The sequence below is a fragment of the Homarus americanus genome, unplaced genomic scaffold (assembly GCF_018991925.1).
Source record: "Homarus americanus isolate GMGI-L3 unplaced genomic scaffold, GMGI_Hamer_2.0 scaffold54443, whole genome shotgun sequence".
Lineage (NCBI taxonomy): Eukaryota > Metazoa > Arthropoda > Malacostraca > Decapoda > Nephropidae > Homarus > Homarus americanus.
The window spans coordinates 6,178,147-6,202,986 of record NW_024750852.1 but is presented as its reverse complement, the minus strand read 5'-3'; the positions used below and the strand labels follow the sequence as shown (position 1 = coordinate 6,202,986).

General features: G+C 33.8%; 2 protein-coding genes across 4 annotated transcripts in view; both read left to right on the top strand.

The window, feature by feature from the left end:
- LOC121854434 (structural maintenance of chromosomes protein 6-like) overlaps positions 1 to 3,878 on the top strand; it is a 12,636-nt gene extending 8,758 nt beyond the window's left edge. The window contains exons 5-6 of the mRNA XM_042349106.1: positions 3,504 to 3,626; positions 3,873 to 3,878. Of these exons, the coding sequence (XP_042205040.1) occupies positions 3,504 to 3,626; positions 3,873 to 3,878 (129 nt within the window). The remainder of the gene's footprint in view (positions 1 to 3,503; positions 3,627 to 3,872) is intronic.
- The window catches only part of LOC121854397 (structural maintenance of chromosomes protein 6-like), a 38,566-nt gene continuing 17,229 nt past the window's right edge, over positions 3,504 to 24,840 (top strand). For all 3 annotated transcript variants that reach the window (XM_042349058.1, XM_042349059.1, XM_042349060.1), the window contains exons 1-10: positions 3,504 to 3,626; positions 4,126 to 4,243; positions 5,978 to 6,108; positions 9,185 to 9,388; positions 12,013 to 12,209; positions 13,026 to 13,172; positions 19,077 to 19,261; positions 21,368 to 21,543; positions 22,157 to 22,291; positions 23,560 to 23,695. In XM_042349058.1, coding sequence (XP_042204992.1) covers positions 4,154 to 4,243; positions 5,978 to 6,108; positions 9,185 to 9,388; positions 12,013 to 12,209; positions 13,026 to 13,172; positions 19,077 to 19,261; positions 21,368 to 21,543; positions 22,157 to 22,291; positions 23,560 to 23,695 — 1,401 coding nt within the window. In that variant the 5' untranslated portion in view covers positions 3,504 to 3,626; positions 4,126 to 4,153. The remainder of the gene's footprint in view (positions 3,627 to 4,125; positions 4,244 to 5,977; positions 6,109 to 9,184; positions 9,389 to 12,012; positions 12,210 to 13,025; positions 13,173 to 19,076; positions 19,262 to 21,367; positions 21,544 to 22,156; positions 22,292 to 23,559; positions 23,696 to 24,840) is intronic.

Here is a 24,840-nt window from a genome sequence, read left to right as displayed (position 1 = left end):
GTATTATTCTGATGTACTTAAATAGTTAGGCATTAAATTTTAGTTCAGAGAGAAACGATTCTTTTTGGCCAAAAATCCTTACACTTATAAATTTTTGGTCATTTTCGCCAAAAATGGATTTTGTTCAAAATTTCAGTATAGGTACTCCTGAATGTGCTGCTTAGCGATCTGTTAACCAAAATTTGATATCTTGATTTATAACTTGTCTAAATGGCTTTTTAGAATGTTCAAATGATTTTTAGAATAATTTAATTACTTTTGTAATGCTAATTACTCGCCAATTTTCTATGGGTTTTCGAGGTCATTTTGGTGCTTGTGTATTATTCTCTGGATGTACTTAAATAGTTAGGCACATTAAATTTTAGTTCAGAGAGAAAAACGTATTTTTGGCCAAAAAATCCTTTAAGGCTTTAGACTTATAATTTTTTTTCATTTTCAGTCAAAAAATGGATTTGTTCAAATCAGTATAGGGTACTGGCTGTGGAGTCAAGACAAAACCTTCGACTCTCAAATTTTATGCTCCTAATTCTTGCCCATTTGTAACAACTATTTCTACCATCCCAATTGTAATTTGTATGTTGTAACCTGCATAGGTAAAAAGTAAAACACCGGCTATACTGCTACAGCTTTATTAATGACTGGACGAGGCTTAAGAACTACAAAAAGATGATAGGCTTGATTCTCAAAGTTTCAATCAAAAGAAAAAATAAATTTATTAAGAATTCAAGATATTAACTGCTAGAAAACACCATTTACATGTACTGTATATCAAGTTCGATCTCAAAATATGAATTTTTGTTTGTCGATAATCTGATGTGGATCTAAATGATGATCCCAAAATTTTAAAGTAAAGTTATATATTTATGTACATTAAAGAAAATACTACCTCATGAAAATTGATAAACCTTTTTACATGATTAAGTTATTAAATTAAATTTGCCTGAATCTCACCAAAACAGGTTGTAGCTAATTGTTTTGTAGCTGAGAGCCCTGTGCAGTTTTTCACCAAACAAATCGATATAATTCAAAATTTCAAATGGTAAAGAAGAGACTATCGGCCCAAAATTATAGTGCTATACTGCGCCTGCTACAATAAATTCATAATAATGCTTATAAAATGGAAATAAATTATTTTAATAATTTAAGAAAATTAGTGGATCAGTGGAATCACTGCAATGAATATGCCTGGAGTTCATATTTGTTCTTAGGAACAGAATAGCCTAGTCGGAGTCTGACTTTATCGACCGACTCCACAGTCGAAATTTCCTCCGACCTCACTCCACAGCCCTGTTTGTAATCAACGAAACAATGCTGTGTCATTTCCTCGTGTTTTAATTTTCTACGTATTTTTAATGAATTGTATTGCGCCTTTGCACACATAAACATTAATTCAATAAAAAGACATTCAGTAATAAACAATAATGACTTTTGTACATAAGAGAAATGACACTGTTTACATGATTATGCACGTCGCCTGCACTTTGGCGGGTCATTCAAAACCCTCGAAATTCAAGTTTCGCCAAAATTTTATTTATTTATTTTTGTGTTCCAATAAAATACGTTAAAATTAAAACTCAGCAGAATTTGAGAAGTTACTATACGACATTTAACCCTTCAATATGTCTTCAAAGAGACCATGACGCAGAGAAAGTGGTGCTAGTGCTTCCAGGCATAAGCACAAGTCGCTATCTATTCAGGAAAAGGGTGAATTTCCATGGTCCGGCACCGGTCAGGTCCCGAGGTTGCCGGACTAGAGAGGTACAACCTGTATTATTTTATTTTTTTAAGAAAATTTATAATTTTTTATTAACCCAGAACCAAATGAACCTACATAATATGGGAATTATTGTGAAATTGCATACTGCTATAAAGGGGTTGTGGCTTGGGCAATTTCCACTCGAGTCTAAACAGCCACCTGCCCTACCTCCGTCACACAATTCATACCCATTTAATTTTTTCCTATTTTATAGTTTTATATTTTCTTTATTTCTAATTAACATTAGAGTATTTAAATTAAATTTTATTATATTTTCCTTGTTTCTAAGTCCCAATAGAGCATTGAAATAATATTTCCACAACTTTTATGGTTTCCTATATAAATAACACTGTGGCAGTTGGCTGCAAATTATGATTTTTTTTTCCCCAGAATAATAATAATAAAAAATAGTTGATTATAGAAGTACCCGTGAATTTAAGAATGCAAAATTGTATTTTGCAAAATATCGCGACTCCACTGTGTAGTATTCTGGACTATGGTACACCCACTAAAAAAATTATTCGGTACTGTGGCATATTGTATCACGCCATAAGGGTGACGAATAATTTGTTAGTGGGTGTACATGATACTTGTACACACACACACATGTATGTATACTTGCACACCCACTAAAAAATTGTTCGGCACCCTTATGGCGTGATACAATTTGACACGGTGCCAATAACTTTTTAGTGGGTGTACATTGAATGATGTTGACTTGGGTTGTCCTGAAAATGTAGTTTATGTTCAATCATGTCATCCTTCAGGTACAGTTGTATCCATGAAAAAGGACGAATGTACAAAGAATGCTGGACCACTTTAACTTGCAAGTCGACAACCCTATAACTATCCTCAATCAAGATATGTCTCGAGCTTTCCTAAACTCAACAGTAAGTTTCAGTAGGGTTCCTAATACTGTGATCTCTGCATTAGTTGGAATCCCTGATCCTTGGAACTCTCCAATAGCCAGAATGGAAATTGGGCCAGAAACTGGGGATTCTGTGCTCTAAGAGCACATCATTACAATATTGTAATGTTGCTTAAAAATAAAAATATTGTAGTGTATACTGTTTACAGTACAGTATTTTATAGTACTGTTTGTAGTATAACATAAGAAAAATGAACAGCATGGATGTTTATATGTGGGAAGTGAACAATAACAGCTCACAGCTCAGCCTCACCTGTTCCGAGTGTTACTGGGTGGCGAATCTGAGACTGTGCTACACAATTATGTCCTTTGCTTAAGATATAATTTTTCATTTTCCCTAGTTTAGTGATCCTTTCACTAAAAATCAGATTTCAGGAACTCATCCTAATCGCTAAATGTATTTTGCATTTGGTGGTAGTGGGGTATGCTATAATGAACTGATCCTACTACGAATATTCCTATAACGAACGGTTTTACCTATAAAATTGAGAATGCTATAACGAACGAAACTCCTACAAACTAAACATTATTTATATTATTTATTTTTGTTTTCTAATTTATTGTTTTTTTATTACAAATATTAATGATATTCTTTATTTCAGGGGTTTAGATGCATATTTATGCACTTTTTTACAATTTTATATTATATTTTTCAGTGTTAAGTGGTTGTATTTGGGGGCCTGGAATGGATTAATCCTATAACTTAACAAGGTTCTAGAACCAATTAGATTCGTTATAGCATACCCCACTGTATATGTCATTAAACTCCGCAGGTGAAATTCTATGTTTTCTGTTGCACTGTACTTTTTTTTGTTTCAGGAGCCACAAGCATTATACAAATTTTTCCTGAAGGCAACTCAGCTGCAGCAGATGAATGATGATTACAATGAGCTAGAAAAGGCACTTAAGGTCTCACTTGATATTATAGAAGACCGGAAAGAAGTAAGATTTATAATTACATAATGGGTTTTTTTTTTTTTTTAGGATTATGGTTTGACCTCTCGTTACATCATGAACAACATTCACTGTTTGTCTTGGTGTAAAATGATCAGACTGTATGGGTGTTTGGGTTGGTGGATCAATCATTCTGTCTGTAGGTATTAATCTTGTAAACTCAATCAATTATTTGTTTTCAATTCTGATTAGAGAAACATTAAGTATATGTATTCTAAGGAAATCCTTTGACAGGATTAATTTTTGGTGGTCACTAATCTTGTAAGATCTTTCTCGGATGATCAGAGTAATGAAAATGACACATTTTATTATTTTATGGATTAATGGTTGTGTTAAAATGTTTTTTTTTTATTGGCTCTGTGTCCAATGGGAGTCAGTGTAGTTTTATAAAATTAACTTTTATTAAGTGAATTAGTGTTTATTATTCTATCAGAAAATTTAGCACTTGATTTTTAATATTACTAACTTCTTTTCAACCTAATTTCAGTTTTTACCATTACTAAGGAAGGAAGTAGATGAGCAGCGTGCCCAGTATGAGTACTGTGTCACCCTTATTGATAAAAGAAAAAGGGCGACTGAGTTACGCTGAATTAGTTTGGGCGCTGGTAAGTACAGTACCCTGTATGATGACAATCTTTAAGTCATAGAAAGGTAATACATTTTAGCCCTCTGTATAGGATTCTTACCTTCATCTGTTGTTTTCCCATTTGCTAACCAGGTGGGGGGTACATTTTACTTGTGTATAAAGAAATGTACATTCCCTTAGGACAATTATTTCTTTTACCTGTATTGTAAAATAAACTATAATGGGAAGTCTTCTCACAAATAATCAAAAACAAGATAATAAAATGTATCAAAATGTAGAAAAAAATCTGAGTACCCTCAAGTCAACTCCATGCTTTGTTATTAAAGTTGAGTTGGTTGGGTTGCAATACAGCAATTTTTTCCTGGTAAAAATTAATGTCTAGAGCGAATGGCATTTGAGTGCCAGCTGGGTTGATACGTAGATCAAACTTACAGATTTTCTTTTGCAGCCAACCCAACATGAAAGATGTCGATAATTGCAGTGTAATACTGTATACAGCTCCTCCCCGACCTACTCACTTATGACCAACCGCGACTACGACCTGCCTCAGTCGCACAAAAATTTTGTCAAATTACGTATTTTCGAGTCCCAACTTCAGTACACAGACAAAATTTTCGTTTGTAATTCACTTTAAAATGGCTGGCAAGCTTAAAGGTGAGAGTTTTGTGGTGCTGAGAAGAAAAAGAGACACCCATTTTAGATTTTCTATGTACATATTTAAGCATTTTCGACTTCCGGCCATTTCGACTTACGACCTGGATTTGGGTCCCTAGCCCTGTCGTAAGTCGAGGAGGAGCTGTACTTATTTCACAATATGTATGTAGGAAGGAGTATGCATATAACTAAGTAAAAATAAATGAAGAAGGTTACGTATATCTACCCAAAAATGAGTTGAAAAAACCATAACACCTCACAGCTTGGCCCAATAGCCTGGTGGTTACAATGATGAGCTAACCTAGCTACAATGTCATGATTAATCACTGTTAAGTACTATTCTATCAGCAAACACTATTAATAAGAGTAAATCCAGTGAAATACGGGGCCAAATGCAAGAACTGCCGCCGCGGTACATGATGCTGTGATATCCCGCGTCGTAATACAATGGAAGAAAAGTTTAGTGATTATTCAAGAAACGTTTGCTCTTGCCACACGACTTATGAGCATGAAAAACTTGAATCCAATTGAATGATATACTGTATATCAATTCCATTAGATTTTTTCTTCAAATTTCTAAATGAGGCAGTCTGTAAGGGGTAGTGAATTTTTTTTCACCTGGCACTTGAGGGTGAAGAAAATTACTTAAAGTAGTGAGTGGGTCCAACATATTTCCCTCGAGTCATGGGTATTAGAAACTTTATCTCACTTAACCAACCTTTCATTGTACAGTAGATTAAAAGTTACTGTTATGAATATGTTGTGTTTTGTTGAAATTGTATACCGTTAAGAGTACTGTATGTGAATATTAATTTGCTGAAGAAGAGAAAACATTACCTGGTACCTTGAGAATCAAGTTGTACATTTGTAGGGAATTGTTGTACTGAGAAGTATTCAAGAAGTGGAACACATTAATAAATCAGAGCTGAGAATCGATTGATCCCTTCACTACTGGGACACCACTTAAAATATTATATTTGGCGAATGCTAGATGATTTTATTCAACTCGGAGGCAACCTCATGCACATAAGTATTAAAGTGGAAAGTACCAACAAGCCTTAGAAATTTAATATAACCAACATGTATAACATTTCCGTAGATCATTCAAATAGAAAAGGCAGAAGAAGATGCTAAAAAGCAAGTTGAAGGACACGAGAAGAATGTAGCTAAGATACAAGAAAAGGTTGCACATTTTCAAGAGAAGTATGAAGAGCAGCAGCAAATACACAAGTGAGTACAGTATTCATCTTTTATGTACAGTATTATATATCTAAAGTAACAGATTTGGGGCATGGAAATGGAGTGGATGTAGCTCTCACCAATTGTCATCAGGTTCAATTCCAGGAGCCAGCCAATGAATGGAGCACTCCTAGTTGACCCAGCCTTTTTATCTTAGTTCCAGCTACCCTGCAATAATGAGGGTGAGGGATTGCAACTAAAAGTACCAATAAATATAGGTTTTAAATACTTTTTTTTTTTATACAGTAAACCCTCTAGTATTTCTGGCCATGGTCAGAAATGTCAACCCCTTGCAGTCTTTTGACACAGGTTGCATCAACGATGACAGGAACAGTTTTTCCATTTTAGTAAACATTGAGTACAGCAATCCAGTCCCAAATTGAACCCAGAGGGATGCATCTGCCAGCCCACAAAGTTAATGGGAGGAACTTAGGTGGTTGATAGGGCCGGTCCACTGTTCTACCATTTCTGCTTATGGGAGAGGTGTTCTCAGTGTGGGAGGGGTCATGCTAGCATGGGAGCTTTAGTGGCGCAATCTGCATTAAAAGACCTTGAGAGGGATAAATATTTATTTATATATATACAGCGGGCCCCCCCCCCCCAAGTTCGCGGATTCTTATTTTGCAGTCCTCTATTATTTGTGGATGACACCCTGGATGTACCCAAGAATGTCTGTGGGTAGTTTTAAAGTTGCTGGCATTTTTGCAACTGAGACAGGGAGCCATTCGTTCTGGAGACTATTAATTTTCTTTACCTGTCCAGTGGTCCCTCCATTAACGAGCGGATCAATCTACGAGATTTCAGCTACCGTAAGAACTTTCAGTTCTGTTAACGAGTACAAATTCTATTAACGACAGTATTATGAGAAAAATATTTTGGTGCTCATCGGTTCTATGTTTACCTTTGTTTCCAGTGGAGTAAACATTGAGAAAGTTGTGCTATAGAATATTTTATAATTTTTACATTAAAATTATTGGTCATTCTGAAATTTAGTTAACATTAATAATATACAGTGCAGAAATTATTAAGAAATACAATGAGAAGGCATTAGAACCAATGCACTCTGTAAAGAATATGGCATGTCATCATCGAATGTGTCTACAATCAGCTGTTTGTGCTGCTGCTATGTAAATAAAGCTGATGGGAATTCTACATACATACCTCAAATTAAGTGTTAAAATATTTTATTGTTTATTTATTTATTATTGTACAGTATACTGTACAGTATTGTACTGTATTTTGTTTATATTTAATGTTTTGTTAATTCTATTACCAGTATGCAGTATTTGTTTGTACTTTTTAATTAATTTTAAGGGAATTCTGTGAATTGGAACCAATTACCCGATATCCCATTGAAATAATAGATTCAGTTAATGAGATTTTCAATTAACGAGTAACTCTATTGAACCAATTGTGCCCGTTAATGGAGGGACCACCGTATTGTAAATATGTGTGTGTGTGTGTGTAGACAAACACACACAAAACATATACAAATAAATAATAATTGGCAGATTCAATAATCAGAAACAAATTTATTAAAAATGTGAGTCTACCCTCAGGTCCATGCTTTATTGCTTTACTAATAAAGCACAGACTTGAGGGTAGAATGTCACATTTTTAATAAATTTGTTTCTGATTATTTAGACAGTATTTTCCCATTATTATTTATTTGTATGTGTGTTTGTAGACACACACACATATATACAATACAGGTAAAAGAAATAATTGTCCTAAGGGCAAACACATAAAGGGAATATAGGAATACAGCAGAACGTCGATTTAACATGAGATACATTCCAAGAGAGGTCGCTTCAAACCGCCGCACTAAATCGAAGCGTTGTTTCAATGGAATAATTTAGTTTGGTACTTGAAAGAAACACAAAATACTAAAAGACTAAGTCTACCCAGATGCACCTCAGCCCATCTAGAATAAACAAAAATTGTTTTTGTAGTATTATGTTAAAACAAACACTCATAAATCAACACAGCTATAATTATGGGATGTGAAATGGTCTGTTTACTAGCGATCAGCTGATGGGAAGAAGAGGAGGACGGGGAGGAGGCGAGGTGATATGTTTGACAGTTGTTGCCAAGGTCTAGTGTTTATTTATTTATCTGTCCTTAAGAGTGACTTTAAGTTTTTCTCTTATAAAATGTCACTGAACTGATGTGGGAGAATATAATTAACATTGCTGGAATTCTTACAAGATAGTGATTAGTTTGAATATATACATGCTATAGTTCCCATTAGACATACAAATTTTAGTTCTGATTTAAGAATTTTAGTACAAAGAGCAAATTTTTTATCTCTTGTGCAAAATATATGACGTTTATATTCAAATTATTTGCTGTCTTGCATGGATTCCAGCAATGCAAATTATATTCTCCTAACTTTAGTCTGGGACATTATATATAAGATAAAAACTGTAAGCCTATAACCACCCAACCCTGGCTAGGAAGATTGGGGGTGACAGATTTGACAGTTGCGCCAAAGGTCTAGTGAAGTATTTATTTGTTTATTTATGTCCTTTAGATTGACTTTTTGTTTATAAAATGTCACAAGTGACCAGGGAGAATATAATTTACATTGCTGGAATTCTTATAAGATAGTGATTAATTTGAATATAATTATGCTATAGTTTGCACTAGACAAAAATTTTAGTAATTATTTAGTACATTATTTTGAGTACATGTACAGTACAGCTTTGCCCATAGGACAGTGTAGCGTGCCCAGAGAAACATTAGGCGCGAATTTTAAAATGTTATGCGCCAGATTAAATTTAAATTAAAACATTGTCCTTAATTGTGGGTGTCGCTTTAAATCAATAATCTTAAATTGACGTTCTACTGTATACATTTCTTTGTACACAATAAAAAATGTAACACCTCCCCCCCCCCAAAGTCTGCAAATGTTATTCGCGGCCATTTTGAGAACCTAACCTCGCGAATTTGGAGGGCCCCCAGTACTGTATGTCTTCATTATACAGTAAAAAGCAATCTTATCATTTTGCCAAAATACCTTATGTAAAAATAAATACCTAAACTTGCTTATTATTTCCACTTTCAGAGGTCACCACGAGCAACTGACCACTGTAACCAACCAGCTGGTAACTCATTCTCACAAATTAAAAGAGTGCAATGAATCTCTGATTAAGACCAGGAAATTGCACAAAGATAAACAGATGCTGGCTGTCACAGCTGATAGAAAGGTCAAAGGAATTATGAAAGAAATATATGTCCTGAAAGAAGCAATCAAAAAGGATAATGATGAGTAAGTATGAAGAAATACAATCCTCATTATTTGCACACATGCTATATATACAGTAAAGCTCTGATATAATGGACTAATTCGGTGGCAGGCCGGTCCATTAAAGCCAAAAGTCCATTGTATTTGGATCCAGAATAATAATGAACTCTGTCTGTTATATACCAACATAGTCTGAAGTGACAATGATCATTTTCTGTGCACGGTTGGGGTACAACTTAATACAGTACAGGTAGATGATAAAAATGATATGTGCATGACTAATGTTTATTTGCCAAACTAACCTTTATAATTCACTTTTATTACAATAAAGTGTGTTTGATTGTGGACTGAATAGCTGACTTGCCCATCATGAGGCTATGTGGGTTACAGAAATGCACAGAATGTAAGGTGGTCAAGCTCAAAATTCAAGGTCAAATTTTGTAATTACTGTGCAGTCCTTTTAATCCTGAAAACTTGTGATTTTTTAGTTTAGATAAATAGATTTATGGAGTAAAATTATCACAAAATTTTTCACGTTGGTTCAACATGTTTTGTTTAATATTAAATGTACTAGAGAGAATATTATCAAAGAACATGACAGACTTGTCAAGACAAATCATACAATAAGCAATAATCTTTAATATTATTATAGAATATCTTATGAAATAGATTGAGATGAATAAATTATACGAATAAAATATGAATTATATTAAAATACAAAACTACTATATATATATATATATATATATATATATGTGTGTATGTATGTATGTATGTATGTATGTATATATGTATGTATATCAGTGAAAAGAAATGTAATGTAGAAGCAATGCGCTTTTTCTTGTAGAGTCACGAGATCTTAAAAGAAATTCTTTTAGATCACAGACTGTATGTGATCTACTAAAGAATTCTTTTTAGATCCTGACTTTCAAGGAAACTGCTTACCTACAAAAACAAATAAACATATATATATATATATATATATATATATATATATATATATATATATATATATATATATATATATATATATATATATATATATATATATATATATATATATATATATATATATATATATATATATATATATATATATATATAATAAATATATATAATAAAATATATATATATATATATATATATAATATAATATATATATAAAAAAAAAAAAAAAAAAAAAAAAAAAACAAACACCCACAACACAACAACACACACACCCCACACAAAAACACACAAAAACAAAAAAAAAAAAAAAAAAAAAAAAAAAATATATATATATATATATATATATATTATATATATATATATATATATATATATATATATATATATATATATATATATATATATATATATATATATATATATATATATATATATATATATATATATATATATATATATATATATATATATATATATATATATATATATATATATATATATATTCCTGGTCTCTGTTTACAGAGCAGTACACAGCTGATCATTCCTGCTCTCCCTAACAATATTACTAGCACTCAACATGTCTCAAACACCAAATTAACGAGGGTATAGTGTAATTACAAATAGAATATTTTATGTGGCAGCCAAGGCATGGTAACTTGAGTATGCTTGTTGGTTGGAATAATGAGGAACAGACTGAACAGAAAACGAATGAATTATCAAACACAAAAAAGTTAAAATTTTCTAGTACTGTATTGTCAGAATATTCGAAACTCAGTTAATTTGGATTTTTCAGTTATACGAGTACAGTATTTGAGTCCATAAATTGTTTATCTTAATGGATCCGAGTCTGTTATTTTTCCTTTAATGTACCCGAGTCCGTAATATTTGAAATTAGTTCGAAAGGGTCAGAGGATCCATAATAGATTGGGTTCATTATATTGGGGTTTGTTGTATATTGAAAAAAAAATAATAATAAAATTAGTGAGCACTTCCCTGTACAGTATGTTACATATTTTTGCTGATGTGCATTCTTTCCTGCCGTGCAAAAGTCACACCCATACTACAGTGGACTGCACTACTCTGCTACAACCTGCACCCCAGTAATAGGGATCACTGTGCTGTGTGCAGGTACTATATATTGTTTTACCAACCCAGGGCATCAGTTCCTTCTTATTTGTCATTTTTATACTGTACTTCAGCATGTGAAAATAAACTCCAAAGTTATGAAATTTGTTTGTAATTTCATATTATTGGAACATGTTGAGGTGCTGACAAAGCCTTCTTGGAGTGTCCCTGTACAGTCACTCAGTGGCCTATGTTGTGTGTTTTGTTAAGAAAGGAGGTATGTATGGAACTACACCCATGTTCCATCCTCATCCTCCCGACACCAGTGTCCTTCCAATTTACTGTATTTTAAGGATTGTCCCCATCAGTGCTAAATTTCCAGGATTAATCATTACAACTAAGCTTGCTCTACATATTCACAACAAAGGCATCAAATGGTCTGCCAATTGTACACTGGAGCAAAGTTTGAAATTGTAATAAACTTAAGGTGGAAACTTTTTTTTATATGATTACATCTCAGTAACATTTAGAATATTAGAAATTGACAAATAAGTATTCAGTGTGTTCTTTTAAAGATTAAAACACATGTTATAGGAATTTAATTAATCACTATGCAGTTTCAATATATTTTTCAGTACTCAAACTCAGTGGGCTTCACATCGTGCATTATGGCAGGAAAAGATGGATGGAATTCAAAATGAAATGAAAGAACTAGAGCAGAATATGAGAACAGAAGAGACCCATCATGTCAATTTAATGAATACTGTAGGTGTTAAAAAAGCAGAGCTGACACAATTTGTAATGGAAGAAAAAGCCATCAGAAGGCGTTGCTGTGAGTGCCAACTGTTTGCATGCTTTTAACATGCTTTTCAAATTGAATAACTGTGACAGCAATGTATGTTTGTTGCCAATAATGTACCCATGTGTGTTTTGCATTTATATTGCATTATGTGGCTATATTTTAATTGATGGGATATAGAGTTATGATTAATACAGGTAGTAATATTGAGTGGAATAATTCACTCCAATAATAGACATGTCTGAAATAAGATTGTAGGCTCTACACAAGACTTTAAGACAAGATGTCATAATGGAGAAGCTGGTGATCCAGTGATAGCTGCTTTCTTTTCAGGGGGTAAATGTCATTTTGCTTTGAATTATATGTAGTGTGCAAAAGTTGATGGTAGGAAGTTATCTTTTTGGGTACTCCAAGTACGTAGTGCATTACCCCCTTACAAGTCTTAGTATCCTTTATTGTGGGATTAACACAAGTGAGCAATGCTATTCACATACCTTTAAGATTACCCTTACTAGATGCTGCTTTTGTCACATACTTTGGGGAATTTTTTTGTTTGTGTGTGTGTTCTTGTAATGATAAAACCTGACACCCTCAACTCAGTGATTAATAAATCTGTGGGTTGGAGATCAAGGATACCCTTTGGCCTTAGTGGCTGGGTATTAATCAAATGAATAAGTAAACTCCCCATTGCAAGTAATAACCATAGCAAGGGAGGCTAGAAATAGCAATTGCTGTTCAGCATAATAAGGTAAAAAGTCATTATGTACCCCACTTTTGGGGGAAACAAAAATAAACCAGTAAAATTTCATCAATGTACTTATTAAAGATAACCAAATGTTATAATTTTAGATGCAATAGAGCAGGAGCTACAAGGTTTGAAGGGTCAGCAGAGCAACCAGTTTACTGTATATGGGCAGTGGGTGCCGCAGTTACTTCATGAGATAAACATTGCTCATAAGAAGAGAGCATTTAAAAAGAAACCAGTTGGACCAATAGGTATGTCATATGTGTAATTATATAGTTTTTATTTATATCTGTTTCTCTGTCTATTAATGTACAGTATTACATCTCTATACCAAACGAATTTGCTCTATACCGAACTCCTCCACAAATATTGAAATAAAATACAGTACAGTACTGTAATAATGATAATACTACTACTAATAATACAGGTGTTGACCATTAAATGATGGGGTTAAGGACTTAGAAAAGCCATTGTAAGGTGATTGATCATATATCGATATTAATAACTTATGGGAAAAAATAGGTCCTGTTCCTGAGATCCTGAAGAGCCTCATTAGCACTCGGGGGTTATTCTTCACCTCATAATTTTGGGTGGACATACTGTATGTATTTTTATTTATTTATTTATTTATTATTTTTTTTACATGTACACACAATCTTTCATACAGAATGTGTCAAAAAATTATTATAAGGCAAAAAAACATAAAGGAAATAAACATTTCTTTTGTTCTTGGGAGTTATCACAGAGTGGGGAGTACGTACTTAATTTTCTTCATTTATTTCTTTTCACTGTTACTTGCAAATAATCTTTAATACAGGTGGTTCCCGACTTACGAACGTTCACTGATATGAATGGGGTTAAACTTGAAATTTACAGTAATATCTCTGTTAGCCAGAATCCCTCAAACCCGGAAATCTCCAATAGCCGGAAATGAAATTTGCTCTGGAAATCATTCCCAAAGCCGGAATTTTCCCCAAATTTACGGCTTTGGGAACATTTTTTCTAAGGTTGAAAATTGAGAGCATTTTCTAAAAATTTTTGGAATGAAGACAAAGATAAAGTATTTTGTTTCTGATTATTTGTGAGGATTTTCCAATTATTATTTATTTGTATATGTTTTTTAGGTGTGTGTGTCTACACACACATTTACAATACGTACAGGTAAAGGAAATTACTGTCTCTGGAACGAATGGCTCCCTGTCCCAGCCGCGAAAATGCCGGCAACTTTAAAACTATCCACAGACATTCTTGGGTACATCCAGGGTGTCATCCATGAATAATAGAGGACTGCGAAATGATAATCCGCAAACTCGTGGGGCCCTCTGTATATGCAAAGAGCAACTGATGTCTAATGGGGCAAACGAAGCCCCTGAAGGAAAGGTTGGGGAGAAGAGAGGGGATTCGATGGAGGAGGAGGGATAAAGGGGTAGGCTAGGTGAGGTGGGTGCTAATGGACACAAGAAAATCAAAGGGAAAGTCCGCTGTCATGGCCACTACCACCTGATCTGATGTCACTTCACTTCACGAGACCTCTGGGTATGTGACTGCGAGGTGTCTCTCCACACCGTACCTTTCACACCACCCGCGCAACTGCTTATTTTACTATTGTTAATAATTAAATTAATTAAATAAGAAATATATTATTAGTTTGCAACAGACATTAAACTCTTTGTTTGGGGCATGTGACAAGTAATGATTTTTGTTTTTTCAATTGTATTGGAGTAAACGTATTAGAAAACCATACTTAAATAAAAGTAAAAAGTGATATCTCCGTTAGCCGGAACAATTGGTGCAGAGCACTTCTGGGAATGAAAGATTTCTGGATAACAAAACCGTAATAAAAATCCCTCATCCCTGGAGTTTTCTTGGTAACGGAAAAATTTTCACAGACGCTCCAGAATGGTGGATTATTTCATCTCTCAAACCCGGAAAAATATCCCTCATCCCTGGAAATGTTATCTCGGAATCTCCGGAAAATTTGCCTGATTTTCATCTCAAACCCAGAAAAAACTCCCCATCCTCAGAATTTTCCGGATACTGGGGAAATTTTCTTGGAATTTTCCAGAAAATGGGCCCCTCGGAAAATCGTTCCCAAAGCCAGAATTTTCTGGAAAATTCCAGTTTTGGGAACGATTTTCAGAGAAATTCCGGCTTTGGGAACAATTTTCTGAGAAAATTTCAGTTCCGGCTATTGGAGAGTTCCGAGTTTGAGGGATTCCGGCTAATGGAGATATTACTTTAAAAAATGTGAGAACTTTTTAAAAAGTAAATACAGTACCCCAAAAATGTTACTTGAGTACAGTACTCAAGTAAATTTATTTAGTTACTTTACAACTCTGTATATATACAGTAAAACCTCGATAAATTGGACTTCAACAAATTGGAATTAATTTTTTTCTGACTCTGAGATGCTCTGGTCACCAAAAATGCAGAAGAAAAAAATGAGAGATTAAATAAAAAAAATCTGATGAAATGAACCACACTTACTGAACACAGTACAGTGGTTTAATCAGATTTGCTATAGGCCTACTGAGAACTAAGACACTGTAAGCAGACTGGGACTAATCAGATGTTGCCACATTCGTCAGGTTTATTTATATATTGACTCTGTATTATATTCTCATATGATTGGTCTCTTATGGTTCATCATGATTAATATAACATCTTCAGTAATAGAGAATAATAATGTGACTTGAAAATAAAAGGATAAGCTGTATCAGAAGGTTGTTTACTCAGATGCTTTCGTGTGAGCTTGCAGTAGGGGTCAGTATAACACACTATAGTATTCGATATGAAGATACCTTCTTAAAAATGTTATTTACTACCTTTGAGTGTTATATGATGGCTCAGTTTGGCTACTTGTATTTAGACAAATGATTAATGAATAAACCAGGGTATATACAGATGCATAATACTTTACACTACAATATTACTTATTAAGTGATGATAAATACACTGCAGTCGTATTTATTAAATGATGATAAATACGTTGCAATAGTATTTATTAAGTGATGATAAATACACAAATGTACTGTACTATTTTATTAAGTGTTGAAGACAGACATTGTGGTAAGCCGATCAGCTGTTTGCTTTTTGTAAACAAATGACTCGTGGTGTTCAGTGTGGGATTCTTTTTTAGGATAATATTTTATTAACCTGGCACCAAATGTTCCTAAATTATATGAGAATTATGGTGGAATTGCATAAAGAAGTGTTAAAAGGAATCTTGTTGGAGAGAGTACCCACTTGTACTTCCCCCACTGCCAGCTGCTCATGGATAAACATTTGTCTTCCACATATAATATACTGCTCTACTTAATTGTTCTTATTTTTATCTTTACAGTATCGTACAGTATACAGTCTTCTCTTTATTCATAAGAAATACTTTGGTTACTTACTTGCTTTATAACACTTAACAGTAAATAACAATCATCTCGGAGACAACCAGACGTACATGTCTGTTTTTCAACCCAGAGAGTTTTCATATCTATATACTGTATATATATATATATATATATATATATATATATATATATATATATATATATATATATATATATATATATATATATATATATATATATATATATATATATATATATATATATATATATATATATATATATATATATATATATATATATATATATATATATATATATATATATATATATATATATATATGCATGCATGCATGCAAGTAAATCACTGTAGGTGCGTGTGATCTAGGTATATGTTAGGACAGGCCAGGAATCCAATGCTCTGTTTGTTCATTTGAGGGATAACAAGCATTACATTGACTGGGATAATGCCTCCTCAATATTACCATGTAATTCAATTGATACAGGTTGTACCTCTCTAGTCCGGCATTCTGTGGTCCGGAAACTCCCGTGGTCCGGAACGATTTTGGTTTGTCCAATAGGTAGATAGGCAGCATTTTATTTTATTTTATTTTTATTTATTTATTTATTTATTTTATTTTTTATTTTTTTTTTACTTATCTGAATTATTATTACAGGAGTATTAAATTTTTGCCCCTCAGGCCCCAATGTGGGTCAGTGACCTATGCCCGGGTGGGCTAATCCCCTTAAAAAAAAAAACAAAGCCGCGGGAAATTAAGGTTTGTTTACATCCGGCAGTTCGGCTGCTCTCTCTCTCTCTCTCTGCTTGTCTATACAGAGTACAACATTTAACCCTTCAATATATATGAGCAGTAAATAAGTGTTGCTTTCATATTCTTATGTAGAGTAATGACGATATGTTTTCACATGTGCGCACTTACATACGAGCAGTCTCACTTTTCTTTTACCATTAATGGTTAGCTACTTATATTGTTCCATTTATTAACATTAAATAACATTACAGGTACTTCAAACAACCATATTAATTTTTTTACATTAATTTTACTACAGCTAAACTCAGGGTCTTATTTTCTTCAGTTTTATATGTAGAACCAATCAGTCACTGGTTTCGTAAGCTTTAACATAAACAATGCCGGCAGCCGTCTCGTCTCCTCTAATATTCCACGTATTATTAAGAATTGTATTGTTAATTTTGCCCACACACACATTAATTCAATAAAAACAAATTCAGAAACATTAATTAAAATATATATGAACAGTAAATAAGTGTTGCTTTCATATTCTTATGTAAAGTAATGACGATATGTTTTCACATGTGCGCATGCGCACATATGTGATCTCTCTTTTTCTTTACCATTATCGTTAGCTACTTCTATTGTTCCATTTATTAACATTAAATAACATTACTTAAAACAACCATATTAATTTTACTACAGCTACAACCAAGGTCTTATTTTCTTCAGTTTTATATGTAGAACCAGTCAGTCACTGGTTTTGTAATCAACGAAAACAATGCTGTCATTTCCTCGTGTGTTTTAATATTCTACGTATTATTAATGAATTGTATTGCTCATTTTGCACATAAACATTAATTCAATAAAAAAGACATTCAGTAATAAACAATAATGAATCTTTTGTACATAAGAGAAATGACGCTGTTTACACGATTATGCACGTCGGCGGGCCGTTCAAACCCGTCGAAATTCAAGTTTCCGCCGTCAAAATTTTTATTTATTTATTTTTTGTGTGTTCCAATAAAATACGTTAAGAATTAAAAACTCGCGAAATTTGAGAAGCTACTATACGACATTTAACCCTTCAATATGTCTTCAAAGAGACCATGACGCAGAGAAAGTGGTGCTAGTGCTTCCAGGCATAACAAAGTCACTATCTATCCAGGAAAAGGGTGAATTTCCATGGTCTGGCACCGGTCAGGTTCCGAGGTTGCCGGACTAGAGAGGTACAACCTGTAGTAGGAACATCATAGAATCTAGTCTTATTAAACATACCGAAGCATTCAACATAAATTTGAGTAACGGCATGTACAAGCTGGACAATTTTGTAATTAAGAAGATTTGTGACCAGGTGAGAAGGCCGGGTCACCTGACCATCTGACCTGACCACCAACCTTTGTGTGCTATTTAAAGATTAGTAGGGTCATTACCTAATACCTGACCATTGTGGACCTGGTCTCACCCTCCTCTGTATATATACACCTTGATTTGTATTTCTCTCTCTAGTCTGTACTCACCCCTGAAGATGTGAATTACACGAAAGCGCTTGGGAACTTCGTGTTTTCTTCTTTCCTTGTGGTTATCAGCATATATATATATATATATATATATATATATATATATATATATATATATATATATATATATATATATATATATATATATATATATATATATATATATATATATATATATATATATATATATATATATATATATTTTTTTTTTAAATTGTTGATTTAATATTCTTTTAATAACCTTGTTATACACTTAAAGACCTTAGTTTTTGAAGTGCAGTAATAACAACTTATTTTCTTTAAACAGTTCAGATAAGCAGTGTTATCTCCATTTCTCCCTCTATATTCACTTTTCTCGAACTTTTGCATTTTTTGGACTGGGGTCTGCCCCAATTACTGGTATAGAGTAGTCCAATTTATCGAGGTTGTACTGTACTAATTATTATTATTATGATTATAATTATTATTATTATTATTATTATTATTATTATTATTATTATTATTATCATCATTATTATCATTATCATAATTGTTATTATTAGGTGCATTCATAAAGGTTTGTGACAAGCAGTGGGGACACATAGCTGAGATGGTGCTGGGAAATAGGATCAGTGGTTTCTGTGTGGACAATCGCAGTGACGAAAAGGTCTTGAGGCAGTTAATGAAAAAGATCAACTTTGGTCAACAGCCTCAGCCTATTGTGATTGTATCAAGGTTCAGGGAGCAGGTGAGTTACATTTACATACACTATGTAGTTTCTTCAGAATGAGAGAATAAGATTGAAGGCAACTCGTATACATAAGTTAATAATTGTGGCACATTGGGTCCAGAGATTCAAAACCCTAGGAAAAAAGATTTTCCTTTTCCACAAAAACTAATACCGAGCATTTAGTTATGTTCATTACTATACAAACCCTGTAGGGATGAGGACAGGTAGTTGATACTTAAAGAGTCTTGTACAGTACAGTGGTTCCTCGATCAACGAACGGTTCAATTAAAAAAATTTCGGTTAACGAATTAGCTCCCATAAGGATTTCAGTTCCATTGAAGATCAAAACTTTGCTTAATGACAGCCTTACGAGAAACACGCTTGTTGTGCTCATCAGCTGATCGACTAGTCCGTTAATACAGTACAGGGTAATTGGTTCTATGCTTACATTTGTTTCCAGAGGAGTAAATATCACGAAAGTTATGCTCTTGAATATTTTTGCATTTTTTGTATTAAAATTATTGGTCATTCTGAAATTTAGTTAACATATTGATAATATCTGTATATACAGTACAATACAGGGAACAGTTTTTGTGCGCCCTTCAGCTGATCGAATCACCCACCAACGCTTCTCAGTTTAACTTTGTTTACAGTGGAGTGAACATCGAGTTTGTTGGTCTCTTGAATATTTTTGCATTTTTACATTAAAATTATTGGTCATTCTGAAATTTAGCTAACATACTGATAGTATACAGTGCAGAAATTATTATGAAACATGAAGAAGGCATTAGAACCAATGCACTCTGTAAAGAATATGGCATGTCATCATCGACTGCCTCTACAATCAGCTGTTTGATATGTAAACAAAGCTGCCGGGAATACGACATACACACCTCAAAGTAAGTTGAAATAGAGTATTCTATTGTTTTTTATTAATTATTGTACAGTACAGAGTATACTGTACAGTACAGTACAGTACTGTATTTAGTTTAAATTTCATAGTTTTGTTAATTCTAGTACTGGTATACTGTACATTACTTTGTATGTATACTTTTTTCTGTGAGTTGGAACCAATTACCCAATATCCCATTGAAATAATAGATTCAGTTAACAAATTTTTCGGTTAACAACCAACTCTGGAACCAATTGTGTTCGTTAATCGAGGGACCACTGTATATGAATACTTAGATGAGAAAAAAAAAAGTTGAATCAGTAAGGTACAAATTATTTTTATCCCAAGATAGACAGCAAAAGGGTTTCAGGATTGGCCAACACTTAATTTAATGATACCGATTAATGGGCAAAATACATATATACAAGTGATATTCCCGTTAGCCGGAACAATTGTTGCAGAGCACTTCCGGGAATGAGAGATTTCCGAGTAACGAGACACTCTCTCAAAGCCAGAAAAAATCCCTCATCCCCAGAATTTTCCAAGTAATGGAAAAATGTTCTCGGAAGTTCCATAAATTGCCCATTACACCATCCCTCAAACCCGGAAAAGTATCCTCCATCCTCGTAATTTTCTGGGTACCGGAAAAATTTTCACGGAATTTCTGGAAAATGTGCCTGATTGTCATCACTCAAACCCAGAAAAAAATTCCCCCATCCCCAGAATTTTCTGGGTATCAGGAAAATCGTTAATTTGGAATTTTCCGGAAAATTTAAATTCCAGCTTTCGGAGAGTTCTGGGTTTGAGGGTTTCCGGCTAACAGAGACATTACTGTACAGTAATTTACTAGCTTACCAATATTAAATAATTGGTGCATCCCTACCCTACTTCCTAGTTCAAAACTGAAATATAATTTTTTATATTGTTTCAAAGTACAATATCTTCTTATTGAAAAAAAATTATGGTCACAAAAAATGGGTCAAGTTGAATGCCGAGACCAAATTTGTACTGTCATGACTAATATGAAAAATATCCATAAGTATTGACCATCATCTTTTTATGAAAAATTGGTAAAATTGAAGAGAAACACTCGTCATTAATTGTGGATGTATGGGTTTAAATGTAATTTTTGTATATCTTATGCAAATTCATTCCATATCAAATAAGATAATTCAAAACTTGTTATATTTTCTTAAGCACTGCAACATTAATTTTTGACCATTTTTTTTTAGGTACATGATGTGTCGAAGTACGAAGTTCAGTCTGACAAGTACCCCTCCTTGTGGTCCATGCTGATGATTAGCAGTGATGTTGTTGCGAATACTTTAATTGATCAGTGTCAAGTGGAGTCCACCTTACTGATACCTACAGCACAAGAGGCTGGGCAGATTCTAAAAAATAAGACAACGTAAGAGAGCCAATTGTTTTATTGCTTTGTAAGAAATATAATTGTAAATAATTATTACTTTGGTGAGGAATAGATGAAACACTCTTGGTAAGATCAAGTTGCAAACAATATAGGATAGGTTCATTTAGAGCTGGGGTTTTCAACCATAGGGTTGTGAAACCATTGAAACATCTTCACTGCAATCAAACTTGTATATATTAAGGTTCAGATGTATCCTATTCAAATATAATGAACATTTTGCATCAGTACTAATAGCTCTTCCATAATATACCTGTACTCTGATCTCTCTAAATTTGTAACTCCGTAGTTAACAATTCATAAATGTTCAACAGATTAATTTTAATTTCATTTGGAATAGGTGCAGTACAGTATAATGATTTTTGTGGATGTTTCAAAGACTTTATGTGGGCATGCTGTAGATGAATTAGTTAAAAGTCATCCACCAGCTATCGTGAATGTGCCTGGTTATTACCAGGGAGGTTGGAGCAGCATCAGATACCTCACATCTCTCAGTACCTGAGGACTGTCAATGCTTTTTCTAACCACAATTTATATGTAACATCTGGAAGTCTGAGGGTATTTTATACAATACAGCTTTGTGCATTTATTTCAGAGTGCCTCGGAATTGTAAAGTTGCCTACACACTGAATCGAGACATCTATTACCCAGACCCCAACTACCGTTTGTACTCAGGAAGAGGTCAGCAACCTGCAAGGTTTTTGCAAGTTTCTTTGGAAGAAAAAGTGAGGTATGAATGCATTTTCTTAAAGCAAAAATTTCTGTTGTAAATTCTGTTTAACTTTTTAGTATACAGTATTACCCCACTTTACGCAGTTTCACTTTCCGCGATTTCTCATTTGTGCGGTGCCTCGCCAGAACCGAATTTTCACTTTCTGCGGTGCATCTACTCATATACGCGGGAAGCGGCGCGGGCAGGATGCGCACAAGGTCGCCCAGTCATCAAAACATTACCGAGTTCTTCACCCGCCACCCACCACAGCTGGCCCAAATCAGTGATAGTGATAATTATAGTGAGTATATGGACTTTGAGGGGTTTGACAAAGAGGCCCTGCAAGCCTCTGTGGTGGATAGTGATACAAGTGATACAGGTGAGGGCCAATAATCTGCCCTCTGCCTCGGAACCAACCCCCCATCCCCGTGTGCCCAGCCATCTTTTCTACTGATGTAAATGTTAAAAAAAACTAATATTATTGATATTTCTCTTAATTATTAATTGTGTGCATACCATCATAAAGTTAAGATAATATTTTTACTACAACATAGTTGTGTGTCGTCAAAAAGTGGAGTTTGGGGGTCGGGCCAGTCTCTATTGGAATTAATCCCATATGTTCTGTTGTTCACTTTACGCGGTACCCTGTGGGTTCAATTGACCGCGTAAATTGGGGTACTACTGTAATCTTTATTCATATTATAAATACTGTATACTGTATTTATATTTTTTATTATAAACAGCTGTTAAAATTTACCACAAGTCCAAAACACCAAAATAATATTTAGTGAGATGCATCACCACCAGTTCTTTGCTGCCACTATTCAGCAACGGTAGTGAAGTACGCTAGGGTTGCAGAGTACATGACCCCGTTTATTTGCGTCTGACTTCTGAACTGCCCTTACGCTTGGGTTTTGCTCTCGCTTGAGCCAACCCACCCATTAATGAATGGCACTTATAAATGCAGGGGCCCCCAAGTTCGCGGATTTTTATTTCGCGATCCTCTATTATTCGTGGATGACACCCTGGACGTACCCAAGAATGTCTATGGGTAGTTTTAAAGTTGCCGGCATTTTTGTGGCTGGGACAGGGAGCCATTCGTTCTAGAGACAGTAATTTCTTTTACCTGTATTGTAAATGTGTGTGTGTGTGTGTGTGTGTGTAGACACAGCAGCTTAAGTGAGAGGGACTGTGTCATACATATTGTATATAATTTTACTTATGATATTTAAACTCTCCCCACTAGAATAATTTTTCATCTTCTGTATGAAATTTTTATCCTGCAGGGCATTAGTGGCAAATTTAGAAAATTCCAAAGAAGAAATGAGAACTCATAACCTGGAAATGCAGAAATCACGAGCTAATTTACACAAACTAGAAGAAGAAGTCCAGGCATCGTCGAGAAAGCTGACGTGTAGTAAGGTTCGTTAATGTTTACTCAGTTATGCTTAGGGGCACTTTGATTATTATTATTGTTATTAAGTAATATTAACTACTGCTGTACTGTATCATAATTGATCTTAATCCTGTTGGGCCTGATGGGTGGACATACCAATTGGTTGAGTTTGTCTCTAATCATGAATGATTAATGGTGAAAATTTTTAATCATTAATGAATTCCTGGATAATATTGAATGCTTGAAAATAATCAGATTCTTACCCTTGTCACAATTGATTAACAATCTAAAGGAATAACTCTAGAAATGGGGCAGAAACTACTGTATGTTTGTGTAGATATTATACAGTATACATTGAACCCTTCTCTTAACACAAACGTGCTCTTTCTTTGAAAATACTTGACCTTATACAATACCTTGTGTTAGAAGTCAAGTCAAGTCAAGTATTTAAAACATCAATTACACTATGCCTTTCAATTTTATATAATTTTTTTTTTTTTTTTTTTTATACCATGAATTTAGACTGGCTTTACCATTTTTATGTTACTTTTCACTTTCCAGTTAAAAATTTATTTCACAAAAAGTTTTATACTTGCTTTCCTCTCCATAACTCCTATTGTTACCTCTCTCAGCAGCCACTACAATATGGATGGGTGTACAGTTGGGGACATTTCCAATTAATACACTCAGCATTGTCAATCCACCGTTTCTGTGAGGTGTGAACCATTAACCCCTACGCCCCGGGCTAGGGTGTCGCTGGCCGTATCTCTCACACTGGGTAAATCAAGAAAAATTAAATTTTCCAAAAATAATTTTTAACCTTTTTAAATGATACAACAATAAAAAAGAGGTAAGAAAAACTATATATTAACCCTCTAGAAAAGGGGTGTCAAACATGCAGCCCGACACACTCTTGCATGCGGCCCGCGGCCCATTTGCTGCTTCAGCCTTACCTTGAGGAGCTAAAACTAAATAGTGAGTGTATCCCTCAGCTGAATAAAATAGTCCGCTGTTTCCTAGAACAATATACTCAATCAACATCACCAATGAGCTCCAATGTGATTCTGTGTTGAGGAACAAGGTTTCTAGTGTCGATGCTGGCACATTTTATCAGTATTTTGGACCAAATTATCCCAGGATTAAATGTTTTGCCTCAAAGATTATGTCAATG